The sequence below is a fragment of the Rhinatrema bivittatum genome, chromosome 3 (assembly GCF_901001135.1).
Source record: "Rhinatrema bivittatum chromosome 3, aRhiBiv1.1, whole genome shotgun sequence".
Classification (NCBI taxonomy): domain Eukaryota; kingdom Metazoa; phylum Chordata; class Amphibia; order Gymnophiona; family Rhinatrematidae; genus Rhinatrema; species Rhinatrema bivittatum.
Window position 1 is genome coordinate 269,815,897 of NC_042617.1, and position 16,199 is coordinate 269,832,095.

Genomic DNA, 16,199 nt, shown 5'->3' on the forward strand with positions numbered 1-16,199 from the left:
CCATTTTATATATTGGGGTTAAATTAGCCACTTTCCAGTCTTCAGGTACAATGAATGATTATAATGATAGGTTACAAAATACTTGTAATAGGTCTGAAATTTAATTTTTTAGTTCTTTCAGAAGCCTGGGATGTATAACGTCCAATCCAGGTGATTTGCAACTCTTCAGTTTGTCAATCTGGCCTACTACATCTTCCAGGTTCACTGTGATTGGGGACAGTTTATCTGAATCATCACTCTTGAAAACCATCTCTACAATATGTATCTCTCCAATATCCTCCCCAGTAAACACCAAAGCAAAGAATTCATTTAGTCTTTCTGCAATGGCCTTATTTTCCCTAAGTGCCCCTTTAACCCCTTGATCATCTAATGGTCCAACTGACTCCCTTGCAGACTTCCTGCTTTAGATATATTTTTAAAACTTTTTATTGAGTTTTTACCTCTAATTCTCTTTTAGCCTGTCCTATCAATGTTTTATCAATGTTTTATATTTAACTTGTCAATCTTTATGCTTTTTCCTCTTTTCTTCAGATGGATCCTTCCAATTTTTGAAGGAAGATCTTTTGGATAAAATAGCCTCTTTCACCTCATCTTTTAACCATACTGGCAATCATTTGGCCTTCCTTCCACCTTTCTTAATGTAATATATCTGGACTGCATTTCTAGGATGATATTTTTTTAACAATGTCCACACCTTTGTACCTGCAACTTTCAGGGTTTTTTTCCTATTTTTCTTATTTTATCGGTTTTCCCTTTGAAAGTTTAGTGCTAGAGCCATGAATTTACTTATAGTTCCCCTGCCAGTCATTAAGTTAAAGTTGATCATGTTATGATCACTGTTGTCAAGCAGCCCCACCACCGTTACCTCTCCCAAAATCCTGTGCTCCACTTAAAATTAGATCTAAAATAGCTCCTTCTCTCAGTGGTTCTTGAACCAATTGCTCCATAAAGCTGTCATTTATTCCATCCAAGAATGTTCTCTCTCTAACATGTCCTGATGTTACCTCAATATTTACTGGGTAAATGTAATTGAAGTCTCCCATTATTAATGCACTACCAATGTGGTTATCTTCCCTAATTTTTCTTAGCATTTCATTGTCCATCTCATCATTTTGGCCAAGTGGATGGTAGTATACTCCTTATTGTTATACTCTTCCCCACCACCAATGGGATTTCCAGCCAGAAAAATTCTATTGTGCAGTTAGGCTCTTGCAGGATCCTTATCCTGTTGGATGCTATGCCATCCTGGTCATAAAGTGCCCCTCCCCCCCCCCCCCATTGTTCCTATCATTGTGATATAATTTGTACCCTGGTATGGCACTATCGAAATGGTTAGACTCCTTCCACCATATCTCTTAGATGCCAATTAAGTCTATTTCACCATTCATACTCTCTGACGCTTCCATCTTCTTTCATAGACTTCTGGCATTGGCATACTGGAATTTCAAAGGTGGTTTTTTTGTTTGTATCAACAACCTGTTTTTCAGTTGACAGATAATTTGGACTCTCTTAGCGCAGGTGGTTCTTTGCTTATATGCCCATGGACTACTTTTGCTTTTAGTCTGCTCCTGTAGTATCTTTCGAAGATACCTCCCTCCAAACCATGCACTGCCAAGTGACTGTTCTATTTTAAAAGCTGCTCAATCTCCTTCTTAAATGTTAGCGTAAGATGGAGCCAGCCCTTCGAAAAAGACTCCCCACTTTGCCAAAAGGTTCCCTGGTTCCTTACAAAACTGAATTCTTCTTCCCTGCAACAGTCTCATTCATGCAGTGAGACTCTGGCTCTGGGAATCTGTGTGTGGAACAGGGACGATTTCAGAGTCTGCTACCCTGGAGATTCTGGATTTCAGCTTTCTACCTAAAATCCAAACTGGGCTTCCAAAATCTCCCCCCCCCCCCCCCCCATTTTCCTATGTCATGGGTGCCCACATGAACTATAACAGCCAGTGCCTCCCTGCACTGTCTAAAATAAGATCAAGGTGCTGCAGGAGATCCGCCACCTTCACACCTGGCAAGCAAGTTACCAGATCTTGGTCCGCCCCCATCACCCAGCTGTCTACATACCTAATAATCACATCAACTATGACAGCCAACCTCACTCTTCCCTCCTGGGCAGTAGCGCTGGGAGACATATCCTTGGTGTGAAAGGACAATGCATCAGCTGGAGAGCAGGGCCCCCCCCCCCTCCCCCTCTCTATATATGTAGAAAAAGTGCCTCTCATTACACCCCCAGCTCAGACTGATGTCATTTGATCATGAGTAGAAGGGGCCTGCTGGCAGAAACCTGGACTTTGAGGAGTTTGAGCCAGGGTAAGACTGTATGCGGCAGACTTGCATAGTGAAGCTGCAGAGTGATTCCCATTGTTTAATGGTTTGGCTGGCCTGGGTAGAGCAGGCTTTGGCGTGGAGTAGCAGATTGGTTTCATACACATCCATCATAGAACAGCTGCGTGAGGGACTGCTACAGCATAGTGATGGTAAAGACCTTAGGATCATGAGAACTTTAATTTGGGAACAAATCTCTATTCAAATCCATGAGCAGTTAAGTTGCATTTTATCAATTTACATTCCACTTAAGAACTCAAAGCACAGAAGATGAGAAGGAAGATGATTTTGCTGAGCTGAGATCTGGTACAATGTACAGGAGAGCAGAGTTGCTCACATTTAAGCAGGTGTTCTCCAAGGCCAGCAGGATGTTAGTCCTCACCCATGGGTGACATCATCAGAGGGAGCCTGGATGGGAAAACTTCTGTCAAAGTTTCCAGAATGTTGACTTTGCATACTGAGCATGCCCTATACCATGTGTCTAGGTGGTTGTCTTCAGTCCTGTTTTATAGAATTACGGTGAAAAATACAAAAATAGGAGAAACTCAACTCCAGGGGGTAGTGGGCAGGTTTTGTCAGGACTAACATCTTGCTGTCCTTGGAGAACATCTGTTACAGGTAACCAACTCTGCCTTCTCCAAGGACAAGCAGCATCGTAGTCCTCATGTATGCATGGAGCCATAGCTACAGGCTGCTCCCCAAAACAAAAGGAGACCAACAGGCACCAACCAGGTGCCAATGGGCACAACAGTGCTGTTGGTAACAGAGAGGGAAACAGCCTGAACCCAAACAATGGGCCCTAGGCAGGGAGAGTTGGATTCTTTACCTCAAAGAGATTCCAAAGGACAGACTGGCTGAACCTACTGTCACATCGGCCATCCCAATCCAGACAACAGTGAGATGTGGGAAGAGAACTCTTTGTCGCAGCCTTGCTCATCACCACAGGAACTACTTGCAAGTGGGTCACCAATGTTGCCATGGCACTGACAGAATTAGCCTTGCGATGACTCTCAAAGTGCAGTCCCACCTGGGCATAACAGAAGGAAATGCAATCTGCTATCCAAATCGCTAGTGTCTGGCAACAGCAACTCCCAACCTATTACTATCAAAAGGTAAAAGAAAGGTTGGGTGGACTGTCTATGGGCTTCTTCAACTCCAGCCAGAAGGCTAAGGCTCGCTTGCAGTCCAAACCATGCAGTGCTCATTTGCTTTGGTGCGAATGGGATCTGGAAAAGAAAGTTGGTAGGACAGTAGACTGATTAAGATGGAAGTTAGTCACCATCTTAGGCAGGAACTTAGGGTGCTTGTGTAAGAGCACCCTGTTATCTAGCTTATACTAAACTTTATCATAAGTCACTAAGGCCCGAGCTTGCTGACCCTGCATGCTGAAGTGACCGTTGCCAAAAATATGACCTTCCAGGTCACTTACTTCAGGGTCACAGGTGCGCAGCAGCTCAAAAGGAGCTTTCATCAGCTGAGCTAATACAACAGTGAGGGCCCAAGATACAGTGGAAGGCTTCAAGTGAAAGCAGGCCCAGCCAAAAAGGTACAACTATTGGCTGAACCGAGATGGGCATACATAGAAACATAGAAGTGATGGCAGAAGAAGACCAAACGGCCCATCCAGTCTGCCCAGCAAGCTTTCACACCTATTTGTTTTCATACTTATCTGTTACTCTGACCGCTGAGGTAAGGGCCCTTATTGGTAACTTTTTGGTTCCAATTCCCTTCCACCCCCACCATCGATGCAGACAGCAGTGCTGGAGCTGCATCTAAGTGAAGTATCTAGCTAATTGGTTTGGGGTAGTAACCGCCGTAATAAGCAAGCTACTCCCATTTGTTTACCCTGCCTGTGCAATTCAGTCCTTGCTGGTTGTCTGAATATAAATCCTCTTTACTTCATTCTCCCCTGTTGTTGAAGCAGTGAACTGCACTGGATATGTATTCCAAGTGAAGTATTATGCTTAATTGATTCGGGGTAGTAGCCGCCGTAACAAGCAAGTTACACCCATGCTTATTTGTTTACCCAGATTATGTAATTCATTCCTTGTTGGTTGATGCTGAATATAAATCATCTTTTCTTCATTCTCTCTGCCGTTGAAGCAGAGAGCTATGCTGGATGTGCATTGAAAGTGAAGTATCAGGCTTATTTGGTTTGGGGTAGTAACCGCCGTAACAAGCATTCCAAGTGAAGTATCAGGCTTAAATGATTCGGGGTAGTAACCGCCGTAACAAGCAAGCTACACCCATGCTTATTTGTTTACCCAGACTATGTAATTCATTCCTTGTTGGTTGATGCTGAATATAAATCTTCTTTTCTACACCATTCTGCACCAGTTGCATGCAGATGGACCCTAACAGAGTTGGTTTTAAGCCAGTCTCCGAAAGGTGTAGAAGGTAATAAAGCAGTTTTTGTGTGGGACAGAAGAACGGATCTAGGGCCTTCTGTTCACCTCACACGGAAACATCCTCCACTTCAGTCTGTAGAACTTTCTAGTGGAAGGCTTTCTAGAAGCCACTAGGATCCAAGACACATCCTATGAGATATTGAGTGGTTGCAGGATTAACCTCTCAATATTCAGGCTGTGAGCAACAGGGCCTGGAAGTTGGAATGCCACATCCTCTCTCGATCCTGGCTAATGAGAGCTAGGGAAGCCCCCATCGCGATCGGTTTCTGCATGGATAACTCCGGTAGGAGTAGAACCCAGACCTGTCTCTGCCCATGAGGGGCTATGAGGATTATAGTCCTCGCGAAGCTTCAAGAGAGTCTTCACCAGCAAGGAATTGGAGGATACATGTACAGAAGACCCTGCCCCACTGACGGGCAAGGGCAATCAAGGCTGGTTTGCCATCCATCCCGTACAGGGAGTAGAATAGAGTTACCTTCCTGTTCCAGGGGGACTCAAACAGATCTATGTCTGAGCTCCTCCAGATGTGAAAGATCTGATTCAACACCTCCTGGTTCAAGAACAATTTGTGGGGTCTGAAGATAAGATTCAGTCTAACTGCCACCACATTCTTCGTACCTGCCGGATACATTGCCCTGAGCACCATCCGGTAGGACAGGGCCCATGACCAAATCTGGACTGCTTCTTGACACAGGAGGTATAATCCCAAACCTCCCTGCTTGTTGACACATCACATTGCTACTTGTTGTCTGTTTAGATCAGGACAACTTTGTTGGACAGTTGATCTCTGAAAGCTCTTAGCTCATAGCTGATCGCCAGAGTTCCAGCAAGTTCAGCGGGCAACAGCTTTCCTGACCAGACCAAAGACCCTGGGTGCGGAGTCCCTCTCCATGAGCTCCCCAGCCCAGAATGGATGCATCCATGGTTAGGAAAATTTGTGTAGGACAACTCCGGAAAGAGATCCCCCATTCCTGATTGGAGAGCACACGCCACCAGGTCAGAGTCCCGGAGAGACAGGGTGACTCAGATACAAGCCTGGAGGCTCTGCATGGTCTGGCGCCACTGCGACCTCAAAGTCCACTGGGTTCTGTGCATGTGTAAACATGCCAAGGGAGTGACATGGATGGTTGCGGCCATGTGTCCCAACAACCTCAACATGTGCCACGCTGCATACCGCTGGCTCCCTTTGATCTCTGCCACAATGGATGCCAGGGTGGCAGCCTGTGAACAAGGCTGGAAGGCTTTTGCCTGAGTCATGTCTAGCAGGGCTCCTATAAAGTCCAATTGAGGTGACTGACTGAAATGAGATTTTGGATAGTTGATGACAAATCCTAGTGACTGCAACACCTGGATGGTCAAGCTCATGGACTGAATGGCCCCTGCTTGAGATGTGCTCTTGACCAGCCAATCGTCCAGATAGAGGAAGACATGCACTCCCAGCCTGAAGAGGTGTGCCGCCACCACGGCCAAGCATTTTGTGAAGACACGTAGGGCTGATACTAGCCCAAACAGCAACACTCTGAACTGGAAGTGTTGTTTCCCCACCATAAATCGGAGATACTTCCTGTGAAGTGGAACGATCTTGACATGGGTGTATGCGTCCTGTAGATCGAGGAAACATAGCCGGTCCCCGCTTTGCAGAAGGGGGATCAAGGTGCCCAGGGAAACCATCTTGAACTTTTTCTTTTTTTTTAAACTTGTTCAAGGCCCTTAGGTCTAGGATGGGACAGAGTCCTCCTATTCTCTTTGGAATTAGGAAATACCTGGAATAGAATCCCTACCCTCTCTGGCTTGGTGGAACAGGCTCAACCACCCTGGCAGTTGAGGGCAGAGAGCTCTGCTACTGTTCTGTTTCCAACAGAGGACAAACTGGCCACAATTAATAATAGGATTAGAATATAATCCTATTACTAATAGGATTATATTCTAATAGGATTATATTCTATTTCCCTCTCTTTTTGCTTGTATTTTGAGTGATTATCACGAGAGGAAGTTGCTTCTGGTTTTGTGATTGTAAGTCTTTAAGTAACTACATTTTAAATTATTACAGAAAAATGTTGTTACTTAAAGTTGCAGAATTTTAAATATTTTGAGAATTTTCCCTAGAAATTCACTGTGAGAGTGTCCCTTCCACTCACTCTCCCTACTCCCCTGGCCACTTTGCCCTCTCAGGCCCCAACTCCTCCACCTGCCAATATCTCTCCCCTTCACCTCTAGGCTCAACCCTTTCCACTCTATTGCCAGTCCCAGACTTTGACCCTGTTCTCAGTACTGCCCCTCACACAGGCTCCCCTCTGTCCCTCCCTCTCTCACCCACATGCTCCCTTCTCTCTAATACACATACACACACCCTCATACAGGTTCCCTCACATACACAATCCCTTCACACAGGCCAGCACCCTCACATACACACAATCTCTTTTTTCATACACACGAGCTCCCAATCTCTCTCACACACACTCCTTCACAATCTCCTATAGGCTCCCTCTCTCTGAAACCCACACTCAAGCATCCCCCAGACCCCCTCTTTTACCTCCCATGCTCTCACCCTCCTGCGTTGTCATCCTCCCCTCATATAGGCTCCCTCTCTCTGAAACCCACCCACCCTCTCTTACCTCCCATGCTCTCTCTCACCTTCCCCACCCCCCTCACCAACCATGCTCTCTCTCACCTTACCTTCACCCCCACCAACCATGCTCTCTGTCACCCTCCCCTCTCTTACCAGCATGGCGTGGGACGAGCTCCATTCATGGCGAAGATGAAGGCCCAGCGCGCTGTTCGCGGTACCAGGGGGCCTTCCCTTTTCCCCGTGAACGGTGCGCTGGGCCTTTATCTTCGCTGCAGGATGCGCTCCAGGGTCTCCTCTGCTATATTCTGCTGTGCTGAGATGCCCCCACTATCACGATGGCCGCTGTCCATGCGCTTCCAGTTTTGGAGGGAGGAAATTGGCGAGGCGATGGTGAAAATCTAAGGGAAGGGCAACGAGGGAGGAAATCTGTGAGGTGAGAGAGGAAATCTGCAGGAAAGGGGAATTCTGTGCAAATTCTGCATTCCGCAGTAGCGCAGAATTCCCCCCGGAGTATAGGTTTAATTTGTACCCTGACGGACGATGGACAGAACCCAATGCTCTGAGGTTATACTGGACCACCAGCTCACGAAGAACTGTAGCCTGCCCCAGACTGGGAATCTAGCATCTTGGGTACAGGCAACTGCCTTATGCTCCATCCGATCCAGTCAAAACCCCGTCACAGGAGTTGACTGAGACGCCGGCGGCTGGGGCTTGGGAGCTGTCTGCTGCCTGGGGCAGCCATGGGAGCTCAGATGCTGCTAACAGGAGTGAGAGGGCAGAGGATAGTACCTTCTCTGGCGATAGAAAAGACTTCCTCTGCTCCTGTCTTGCCAACCTCCTGGATGAGGACAGGTCCAGTGGAGAGCTCTTGGAGGGTCTCATGGTGGTCCAGCAACTGGGCCACTGCATCCCTCACACTATCTCCAGAGATTCTCCCCAGTACACAGCATCTCAGCGAGCCTTTCTTGAACCTCTGGATGGAGAGCTGAGGCCTGCGGCCATGCCATTCTGCAAGTGCCAATTTCCACTGCAGAGGCCCTCCCTGCTCTTTCGAAAACATTTTAGGTTGCCTATAAGAACATAAGAAATTGCCATTCTGGGTCAGACCAAGGATCCATCAAGCCCAGCATCCTGTTTCCAACAGAGGACAAACCAAGCCACAAGAACCTGGCAAGTACCCAAACACCAAGAAGATCCCATACTACTGATGCTAGTAATAGCAGTGGCTATTTTCTAAGTTAACTAACTTGATTAATAGCAGGTAATAGACTTCTCCAAGAACTTATTCAAACCCAGGTACACTAACTGCAATAACCACATCCCCTGGCAACAAATTCCATAGGTTAATTGTGCATTGAATGAAAAAAAACTTTCTCCAATTAGTTTTAAATGTGCCACATGCTAACTTCATGGAATGCCCCCTTGTCCTTCTATTATCCAAAAGTGTAAATAACCTATTCACATCTACTCATTCAAGACCTCTCATGATCTTAAAGACCTCTATCATATCTCCCCTCAGCCGTCTCTTCTCCAACCTGAACAGCCCTAACCTATTCAGCCTTTCCTCATAGGGGAGCTGTTCCATCCACTTTATCATTTTGGTCACCCTTCTCTGTACCTTCTCCATCGCAACTATATCTTTTTTGAGATATGGCGACCAGAACTATACACAGTATTCAAGGTGTGGTCTCACCATGGAGTGATACAGACCTCATGTTTTCCACCCTCCAGGCCCTTCTGCACCAGCTACAGGAGGGAGACCTGCTGCTGCTGAGGCAGCTGCTCGGCTATCTCCTGCACCTGCTGCCAGAGGTCCTGTGAGTATTTGGCTCATGTAGAGCTGGTAGGAGGAGATGCAGGCAATAAGCATGACTGCTTGGAATACTTTCCTCCTAAGAGCGTTTAACTCCCTGTGGTCTTTCCCCAGGGGTGCTGAGGAATGAGTCAGAGAGCACTTGGCCCTCTTGAGGGCAAATTTGATGCCTACCAAATCCTGTAGCCTTCTGGATGAGATAGATCACCTCTGCTTTCCTGTTAGCGGAAGGTACTGTGAGGGGGTGTTCCTATATCCTCAACAGCAACTCCTTAAAGCTATTGTGCACTGGGACTATCACAATTTCCTTAGGAGGCTCCGCAAATTGGAGGATCTCCAGCATCTTGTGTCTAGCATCTTCCTCCATCAACAACTGAAATGGAATGGCCTCAATTACCCACATAAAACCTGAGAAGGATAAGTCCTCTAATGGGGACCTCCTTCGTTCTTCTGGAAGAGATGGAAGAGAGTTCCGTAGTATCATCCCCTCAAGGATCATAGGGACCCTCATCCTCACTATAATCAGGGGATGGGGCCCTGGGTGCTTGGCCTTCATCCAGAGGCGCAGTCATGGGCAAACCCAGCTGGATGAGGGGCAGCAGGCCACGATGTGTCTGCTGACTTTGGTGGAGCTTCCTCTGAGGAAGAACCGGGAATGACCACCACATTGGTTGGTGAAAGCATCGGTGTCCCACTGGGCACTGATAGCCTCCTGAGAACTGGTACCAACTGGGCCAGTAACACACCGATGAGGACACTGAGCCATTCCAGCAGCGGTTCCAAAGTGGATAGGAGCTGCATTGGTGCTATCAGTACTGCAGGATTAATGCCCTGTAGTGTCTGCTCCACTGCCAACTAGACGCGCCACTCCAAGTCCTCCTTGAAAGTTGTCAAAGCCAACATTGACTGGGAGGGAGGAGGGGTGGCCAGATCTTCCTCGGATCCTCAAAGTGGATAGACGAATGGTACCAGGACCAGTGGAGACCATCGTGGATCCCTGGCATCATTGGAGGATGGGTGCTCCTCGCTATGGGGTCGCTTTGGGGGTATCACAGCATGAGCTGGCGCATCCCCGTTCCTGGCACAGTGCATCAAATGTTTCCTTAGCTTCCCTTGGTGCTTGGCCCGGTCTTTCCCCTGTGCCGAGGTCGAAGATGAGGATCCAGACTTTCTCGACCTGGAGGTGACCGAGCAAGGCCGGTCTCTGGCACCCATATCAACTGGCAGCATCAGTGGAACAGACAGTCCCACCGATGTTGATGGCGTGGCGTCCATCGGTGCGGCTCCAAGGTCCATCGGTGTCGATGCCACTGATGCTGAAGTCGATGGCTCAAACTTCCCCGACTTGAAGAGTTTCTCTATCTTACTGAGTCGGGCGCGATGTCCCTTCAGCATCATTTGGGCACACTTGCGACAACAAAGGATGTCATGCAATGCCCTAGGCAGAGGACACATAGAGAGACATGGCCCTCAGGCACCGGGGCATCGCCGAAAACCGGTAGTGGCCATGATAAAAGCGAAAAAAGAGAAACGCAAAATGACTATGGTGGCGGGCAACAATGACCGGCAGGCACCGAGGCACTGCCGCCACGGGAAGGTCGAAACAAAAGAAAACTTACCTGAAAACGCTGAGAAATCTATCTAAGGAGGCTATGGGAGGGACTGAGAGGGACCTAGCGCCGATGGAACGCAAGGAAAAACCCAAAGGGGGAAAATGTTTTGCACAAGTTTTCATAGAAACAAATCAAAAGCTCACCAACACTGGGGTGTGAAAGCTGTGCAGAAAAAACCAGATTGAAGAAAGACACGTGGTATAGGGCATGCTGAGCATGCTCAGTATGCCAAGTCAAAGTTCTGGATACTTTGACTGAAGTTTTCCGTGCTGGGTTCCATCTGAGAATGTCACCCATGTGTGAGGACTGCCATCCTGCTTGTCCTTGGAGAATCGCTTCTTTCCCCCAAAAATGTATAATTTATAAACATTTTTTTTTAATTACATTTTTTAAAATAAGTTTTAGGGTAATTGTTTTGGGACTGAGCTTAGCTTCCTGATCAATCTAGTCAGGAAATGAATACAATTTGCCCATCTTGTACTTTTTTTTTTTTTAAATCTAATTTTCTCTCCTGCTCCTATGCTCAGCACTTAATGCTTATATCAGATGTCAAAGCAGCAAAAAATCAACATGCTTACAAACAGCAGGAAACTTGGATTTTTTTTTAAACACTTTTTTAATACTTGGTACAAAAAAAACCCCAAACCTCTCCCACTGCCCCCCCCCCCCAAAAAAAGTAAAGAAATAGGAACTTAAATCTAAAACTTTCAAAATATTTTCATCTGTTAAATTAAGTTCAATCCCATATAAAAAAGCTACAATTCACAAGTCTTCAAATTGTTTTTTTTTTTCACTTAGCACAAAACTCCCCCCAAATGCTCAAATAGTGAATTATTATACATGACAGGCAAAATGGTAATAAATTTTTTTCTTGCAGGTGTACAGAAGGCATCTGTACCTATACAACATTTACAAAAATTTTAAATTGCATAATTTTTCATATTTCTATATACATATACACATGCACACACAACAAAAAAAAAGGTTGAAATTCGTCTTGTGTGAGGATTTTGGTTTTCATTGATTAATCTGTAGTGTACATAGTCCTAGAACTAAAGCCATTGCATTGAAAGAGAGAGAAGACTAGTGTGAAAAATATTTACTACTGTAAGCTTCCAAGGATGTCTGGGGGAGCTTCCTTCCATTTCCTGTTTCAAGTGCTGATGCTCCTAATTAACCCTGTCCTTTCTTCTAATGTTCTCATTAGACACAGAGCCTTTAAAGGAAAACAACATTCTTTTTTATTGTTTTAAACTATATTGCTATATAAAGGAACCCACTGGTCCCAGAAGTCTGTGGTTTTTTGGGAATCGAGTTTACTGTGTGTGGGGTTTTGGTTTTTTTTCATTTTATGCCTCTGGCAGAAATGCACAGCTAAGTCCTGTGTGTTCTCCAAACACTTTTGTTGTTGATGTAGTTTTAAATTGCTGTGCTGCAGTAGTGCAGCCCTGGATTCTGCTGTTTAGGCACACAAAGTCAGCCCCACCACACTAGTAGTGACACAGCAGCAGCAGCAGCAGCAGCAAATGCATGCCTTTCATTGTGATAAAAGAAGAGTTCTCACTATCACAAATGTATATTTTTCAAAAACACTGATTCCAAAAATCAGAGCCTTCTATGGTTAATTGTTGGGTTTGTTTTGTTTTTTTTTCTAAACAAAGCCTGCATGGGTAGCTTTTTAATGTGGCTTAGCAATCAGAAAGCTGCTTGCTTGTTCAAGAGGAAGAAAAATCTCACCCAGTGCAACTTTTGCTGGGTTTAAAATGAAATAAAATATGGGACAGCAACATTACGGTACAAACACATCTTTTGAGAGGGTGCTGTAGCACACCCCTGTTCCATCCAATCAGGTTGCTTGGAACCAAGGCAATGTTCTGTTTAAAAAGCATAACATCAAATCACTCCTGAACTCAGCACTGCAGCTCTTCTCCCTGAGGGGCTGAGAGAATAAGCTGAGCATTAAAACTGTGTGCTGGAATTCAACACACACACACACTGTCTTAATGCACACGCCAACATTTTTTTTTGTTTTGTTTTGTTTTTAACTCCTGCTACAGTAAGGTCTGCTACTGCAGCAGGAGATAAACATGCACACAAACCCAAAAAATATACATAAAGAAAATGCTTAGCACACATGATTTGCGTACATAAACCACATTGTCTATGCATAAAATGACTTATGTGCACAAAAGAATGTTTTCAGTGTTAAAGGCTTTTTTTGGGGTGCACATACAGGTCCTGGCCCCAGAACTCCAACTTCTACCCATAGGCGAGCACTAGCATTGGAAACTACTTTCCAGCTCTAATAAAACAAGGAAGTAAGCCAGCACATCTCTCTGCATTGGGGGAGGGGGGAATTGCTAATGCCTTCAGTAGTATGGGATTTGCATGAGGGGGGCTAACCTGTGCACAAAACTGCTTGCTGCATCAGCATTAAAGTTTGTGAACAAAAAATGTTTGCACAACTAAACATTAAACTGTGCACTCTACTATGTGCTCCTTGTGACATCAGCCCCTGAGATAGCTGGAGAAGCGCATTTCACCTCTGGCCAGATAATTAAACAGGCTGATCTCGGCCTGGTTTTTCCTCCATAGCATACATAAGAGTTTTAGTTCTGTTTTTTCACATTGGTTTCCCTAACAAAATCAAAACTACAATTTCAAGCATGTGCTGGGGCAAAACTGGGACTAGACTAACCTGGTCAGGTTCACCTGACTTGAGGTAGCAATCCTTTTGGGGGCTGGTAAAGAAGGAACAGGTGGGGTTTTCCTTTGAGCAATTCTGCTATGCAGTACAATTGGAGCCTGTCAACCCTAGAAAGTTGGATTCTGAGCAAGCTTTAAAACCTTTTCTTTGACCAACACCAGTATTAACCTAAGTTGGTGATGTACCTGAACTTTCAGATAATACAGGTATAGTCCCAAAAATGCCTGCACATCCTCTTTAGAAGAGATAAATAAGGTGATGGAAGAGGGGACTGTAACAAAGTGGGTTTATGCACCTGCTAGTCCCTGGGGAAGAGGGGATGTGATTGCTCACCCTTATTTCAAAATGGCACTCTACTGGAAGAGGAGGTAGCTGAGAGACTTATGTGCACTGGGAGCTGGGCAAAACAGAAAAAGTGGGAGTGGGGGTACTTGTCCCATCAGGTTGCTTGATTTCAACTCTGAACAGCAATGACTGATCAACGGCACTAAATGGTTAAGGAGAGCTTTCATACTTTTAAGTTACATTTTCAAAGTTCAAATAAATTATAAAATTCTGTTTATATTTTATTTTAAAGAGCTTTCCCTGCACCAAAATTTCACAAAATTGTGGGGTGGGGATGAGGAACATTATAAAAACATTTACCATTTCCCACAAAGGACAAAACAGTGGAAAAGCGCACTCTGCAGCAAACCCCCCAGCTTTCCATGCTGGCTATGTAGTGATAGGCCAGCATGCTTGTTCTCCCTGTGGATAGCCATCTAGACCCCAGGTGTACAGGCAGAAGAAATCTTCCTTCAAACAGCAGCTGCAGTTGAGCATCATGTCCCACAGTGAGTGTCACTCATCAATAAAAGTGCCTTGAATAGGGAAGAGCTTGCTGTGGGGGGAGGAAGCACCGCTGGAAGGAGTTCAGCGGGATGTAGTGCTACGAAAGAAGTCGACGTCTCTTATTTTTTGCTGGCCTACCAGGTCTCTGCAGCCGTGAGAGCGAACGATCAGTCTAAGGGAGAGAAAGTCAAGAAAGAAAATGATTTAAAAAAAACAAAACAACACAAGGCTCAGAAGAAAGGAGCAGAAGATGCTTTCACAGCCCCCAGAGGGAGGATGATGTATGCAACGACAGAAGCAATAGTCAAGAAAACCTGGACCAGCACAGAGGTGCCCAAGTAGTGGGAAAGCAGGATATCAAGTGAGATCTGGAGTTCTGCAGTAGAATGGGAGTATGGGCAGACACCAGCACATCTAGGGGACTTTACCTGATATGATGCAATGCAAGGGCATTTTCAAGAGGCATCTATACAGTGAAAAATTCCACATCTCAGAGTGATACCAGTGAATTGTGATGCTGATTGAGCAAATCTTTTTTGAATACGGACCCGCCCTGATGCTAAGCAACAGAGGAAGATTGGTTTTTACCTGCTAATTTTCATTTCTATAGTACCATGGATCAGTCCAGACTCCTGGGTTTTGCATTCCTGCCAGCAGATGGAGACAGAGAAAGTTTTACTGGCACTGTTACATAACCACATGTGCTACCTGCAGTTCCTCAGTATTTACCTGTACCCAAGCACCAAAAAACTTATAAAAACACCAAAAATTCTAAAACATTTTAAAAAATGATCAACAACTCTGTATTCTATATCATGAACATCTGAATTTCCTACCACAAACTCAGCTGAGCGGGCGACTCTCCACCTCCACACATCGGGTGGGTTCTGAACTGATCTGTGGTACTTCAGGATTGAAACTTAGCAGGTAAGAACCAATTTTCCTTTCCCTATACGTACCTGGATCAGTCCAGACTCTTGGGATGTACCAAAGCTTCCTACTTAGGGTGGGACCTGGAGAGTCCTGATTGCAAGACACTCTCGCCGAAAGACAAAGATACTGGATCCCCCACATTCAAGCGATAGTGCCTTGCAAAAGTATGCAGCGACTTCCAAGTTGCCACTCTGCAAATTTCCTGCGACAAAACCATTTGAGCCTCTGCCCACAAGGTCACCTGAGATTGCATAGAATGAGCTCTCAATCCCTCAGGAACTGGATGACCCTTCGTTATGTACGTGGAGCCAATGGCCTACTTAAGCCACTTCACAGTAGACTTGGAAGCCTGAGAACCTTTCTTGGAACTGCTCCACAAAACAAATAGATGATCTGACCTCCTAAAATCATTTGTCACCTTGAGATAACTCAACAGAGTTCAGTGGTCATCCAACAACTTAAGCTCCCTCGCATGAGGAGCAGAAGAGTCCATCTTTGGAAAATCCGGAAGTTCTACAGACTGATTCACATGAAATGCCGATACCACGTTCGGCAAGAACGAGGGCACCATCCGCAAGGACACCCCTGAGTCTGATATCTGCAGAAACAGATCAAGGCAAGACGAAGCCTGCAACTCAGAGATCGTCCTAGCTGAACAAATGGCCACCAGAAACACGACCTTAAGGGTTAAATCCTTAAGCATCGGTCTCCGAAGAGGTTCAAAGGGTGCTTCACACAAACCTCTGAGTACGAGATTAAGATTCCAGGACGGACAAACTCTCCTAACCAGCGAATGCAAATTCTTGGCCCTCCCAAAGAAAGTGAACCATGTCAGGATGAGAGGACAGAGTGCAACTGTCTATTTTCCCTTTTAGGCAACACAGAGCAGCTACTTGGAGCCTCAGAGAGTCAAAAGCCAAATCCTTGACTAAACCCTCCTGAAGAAAAATCAAGATTTTATTTATTTATTTATTTAACAGTTTTTTTATACCGACCTTCA

At 45.5% G+C, this 16,199-nt stretch overlaps 1 protein-coding gene across 3 annotated transcripts in view; it reads right to left on the minus strand.

Annotated features, from left to right (window-relative positions):
- Positions 1–11,475: 11,475 nt before the first annotated feature.
- LOC115087414 (methyl-CpG-binding domain protein 5-like) overlaps positions 11,476–16,199 on the minus strand; it is a 108,662-nt gene continuing 103,938 nt past the window's right edge. For all 3 annotated transcript variants that reach the window (XM_029594588.1, XM_029594589.1, XM_029594587.1), the window contains exon 14: positions 11,476–14,438. In XM_029594588.1, coding sequence (XP_029450448.1) covers positions 14,364–14,438 — 75 coding nt within the window. In that variant the 3' untranslated portion in view covers positions 11,476–14,363. The remainder of the gene's footprint in view (positions 14,439–16,199) is intronic.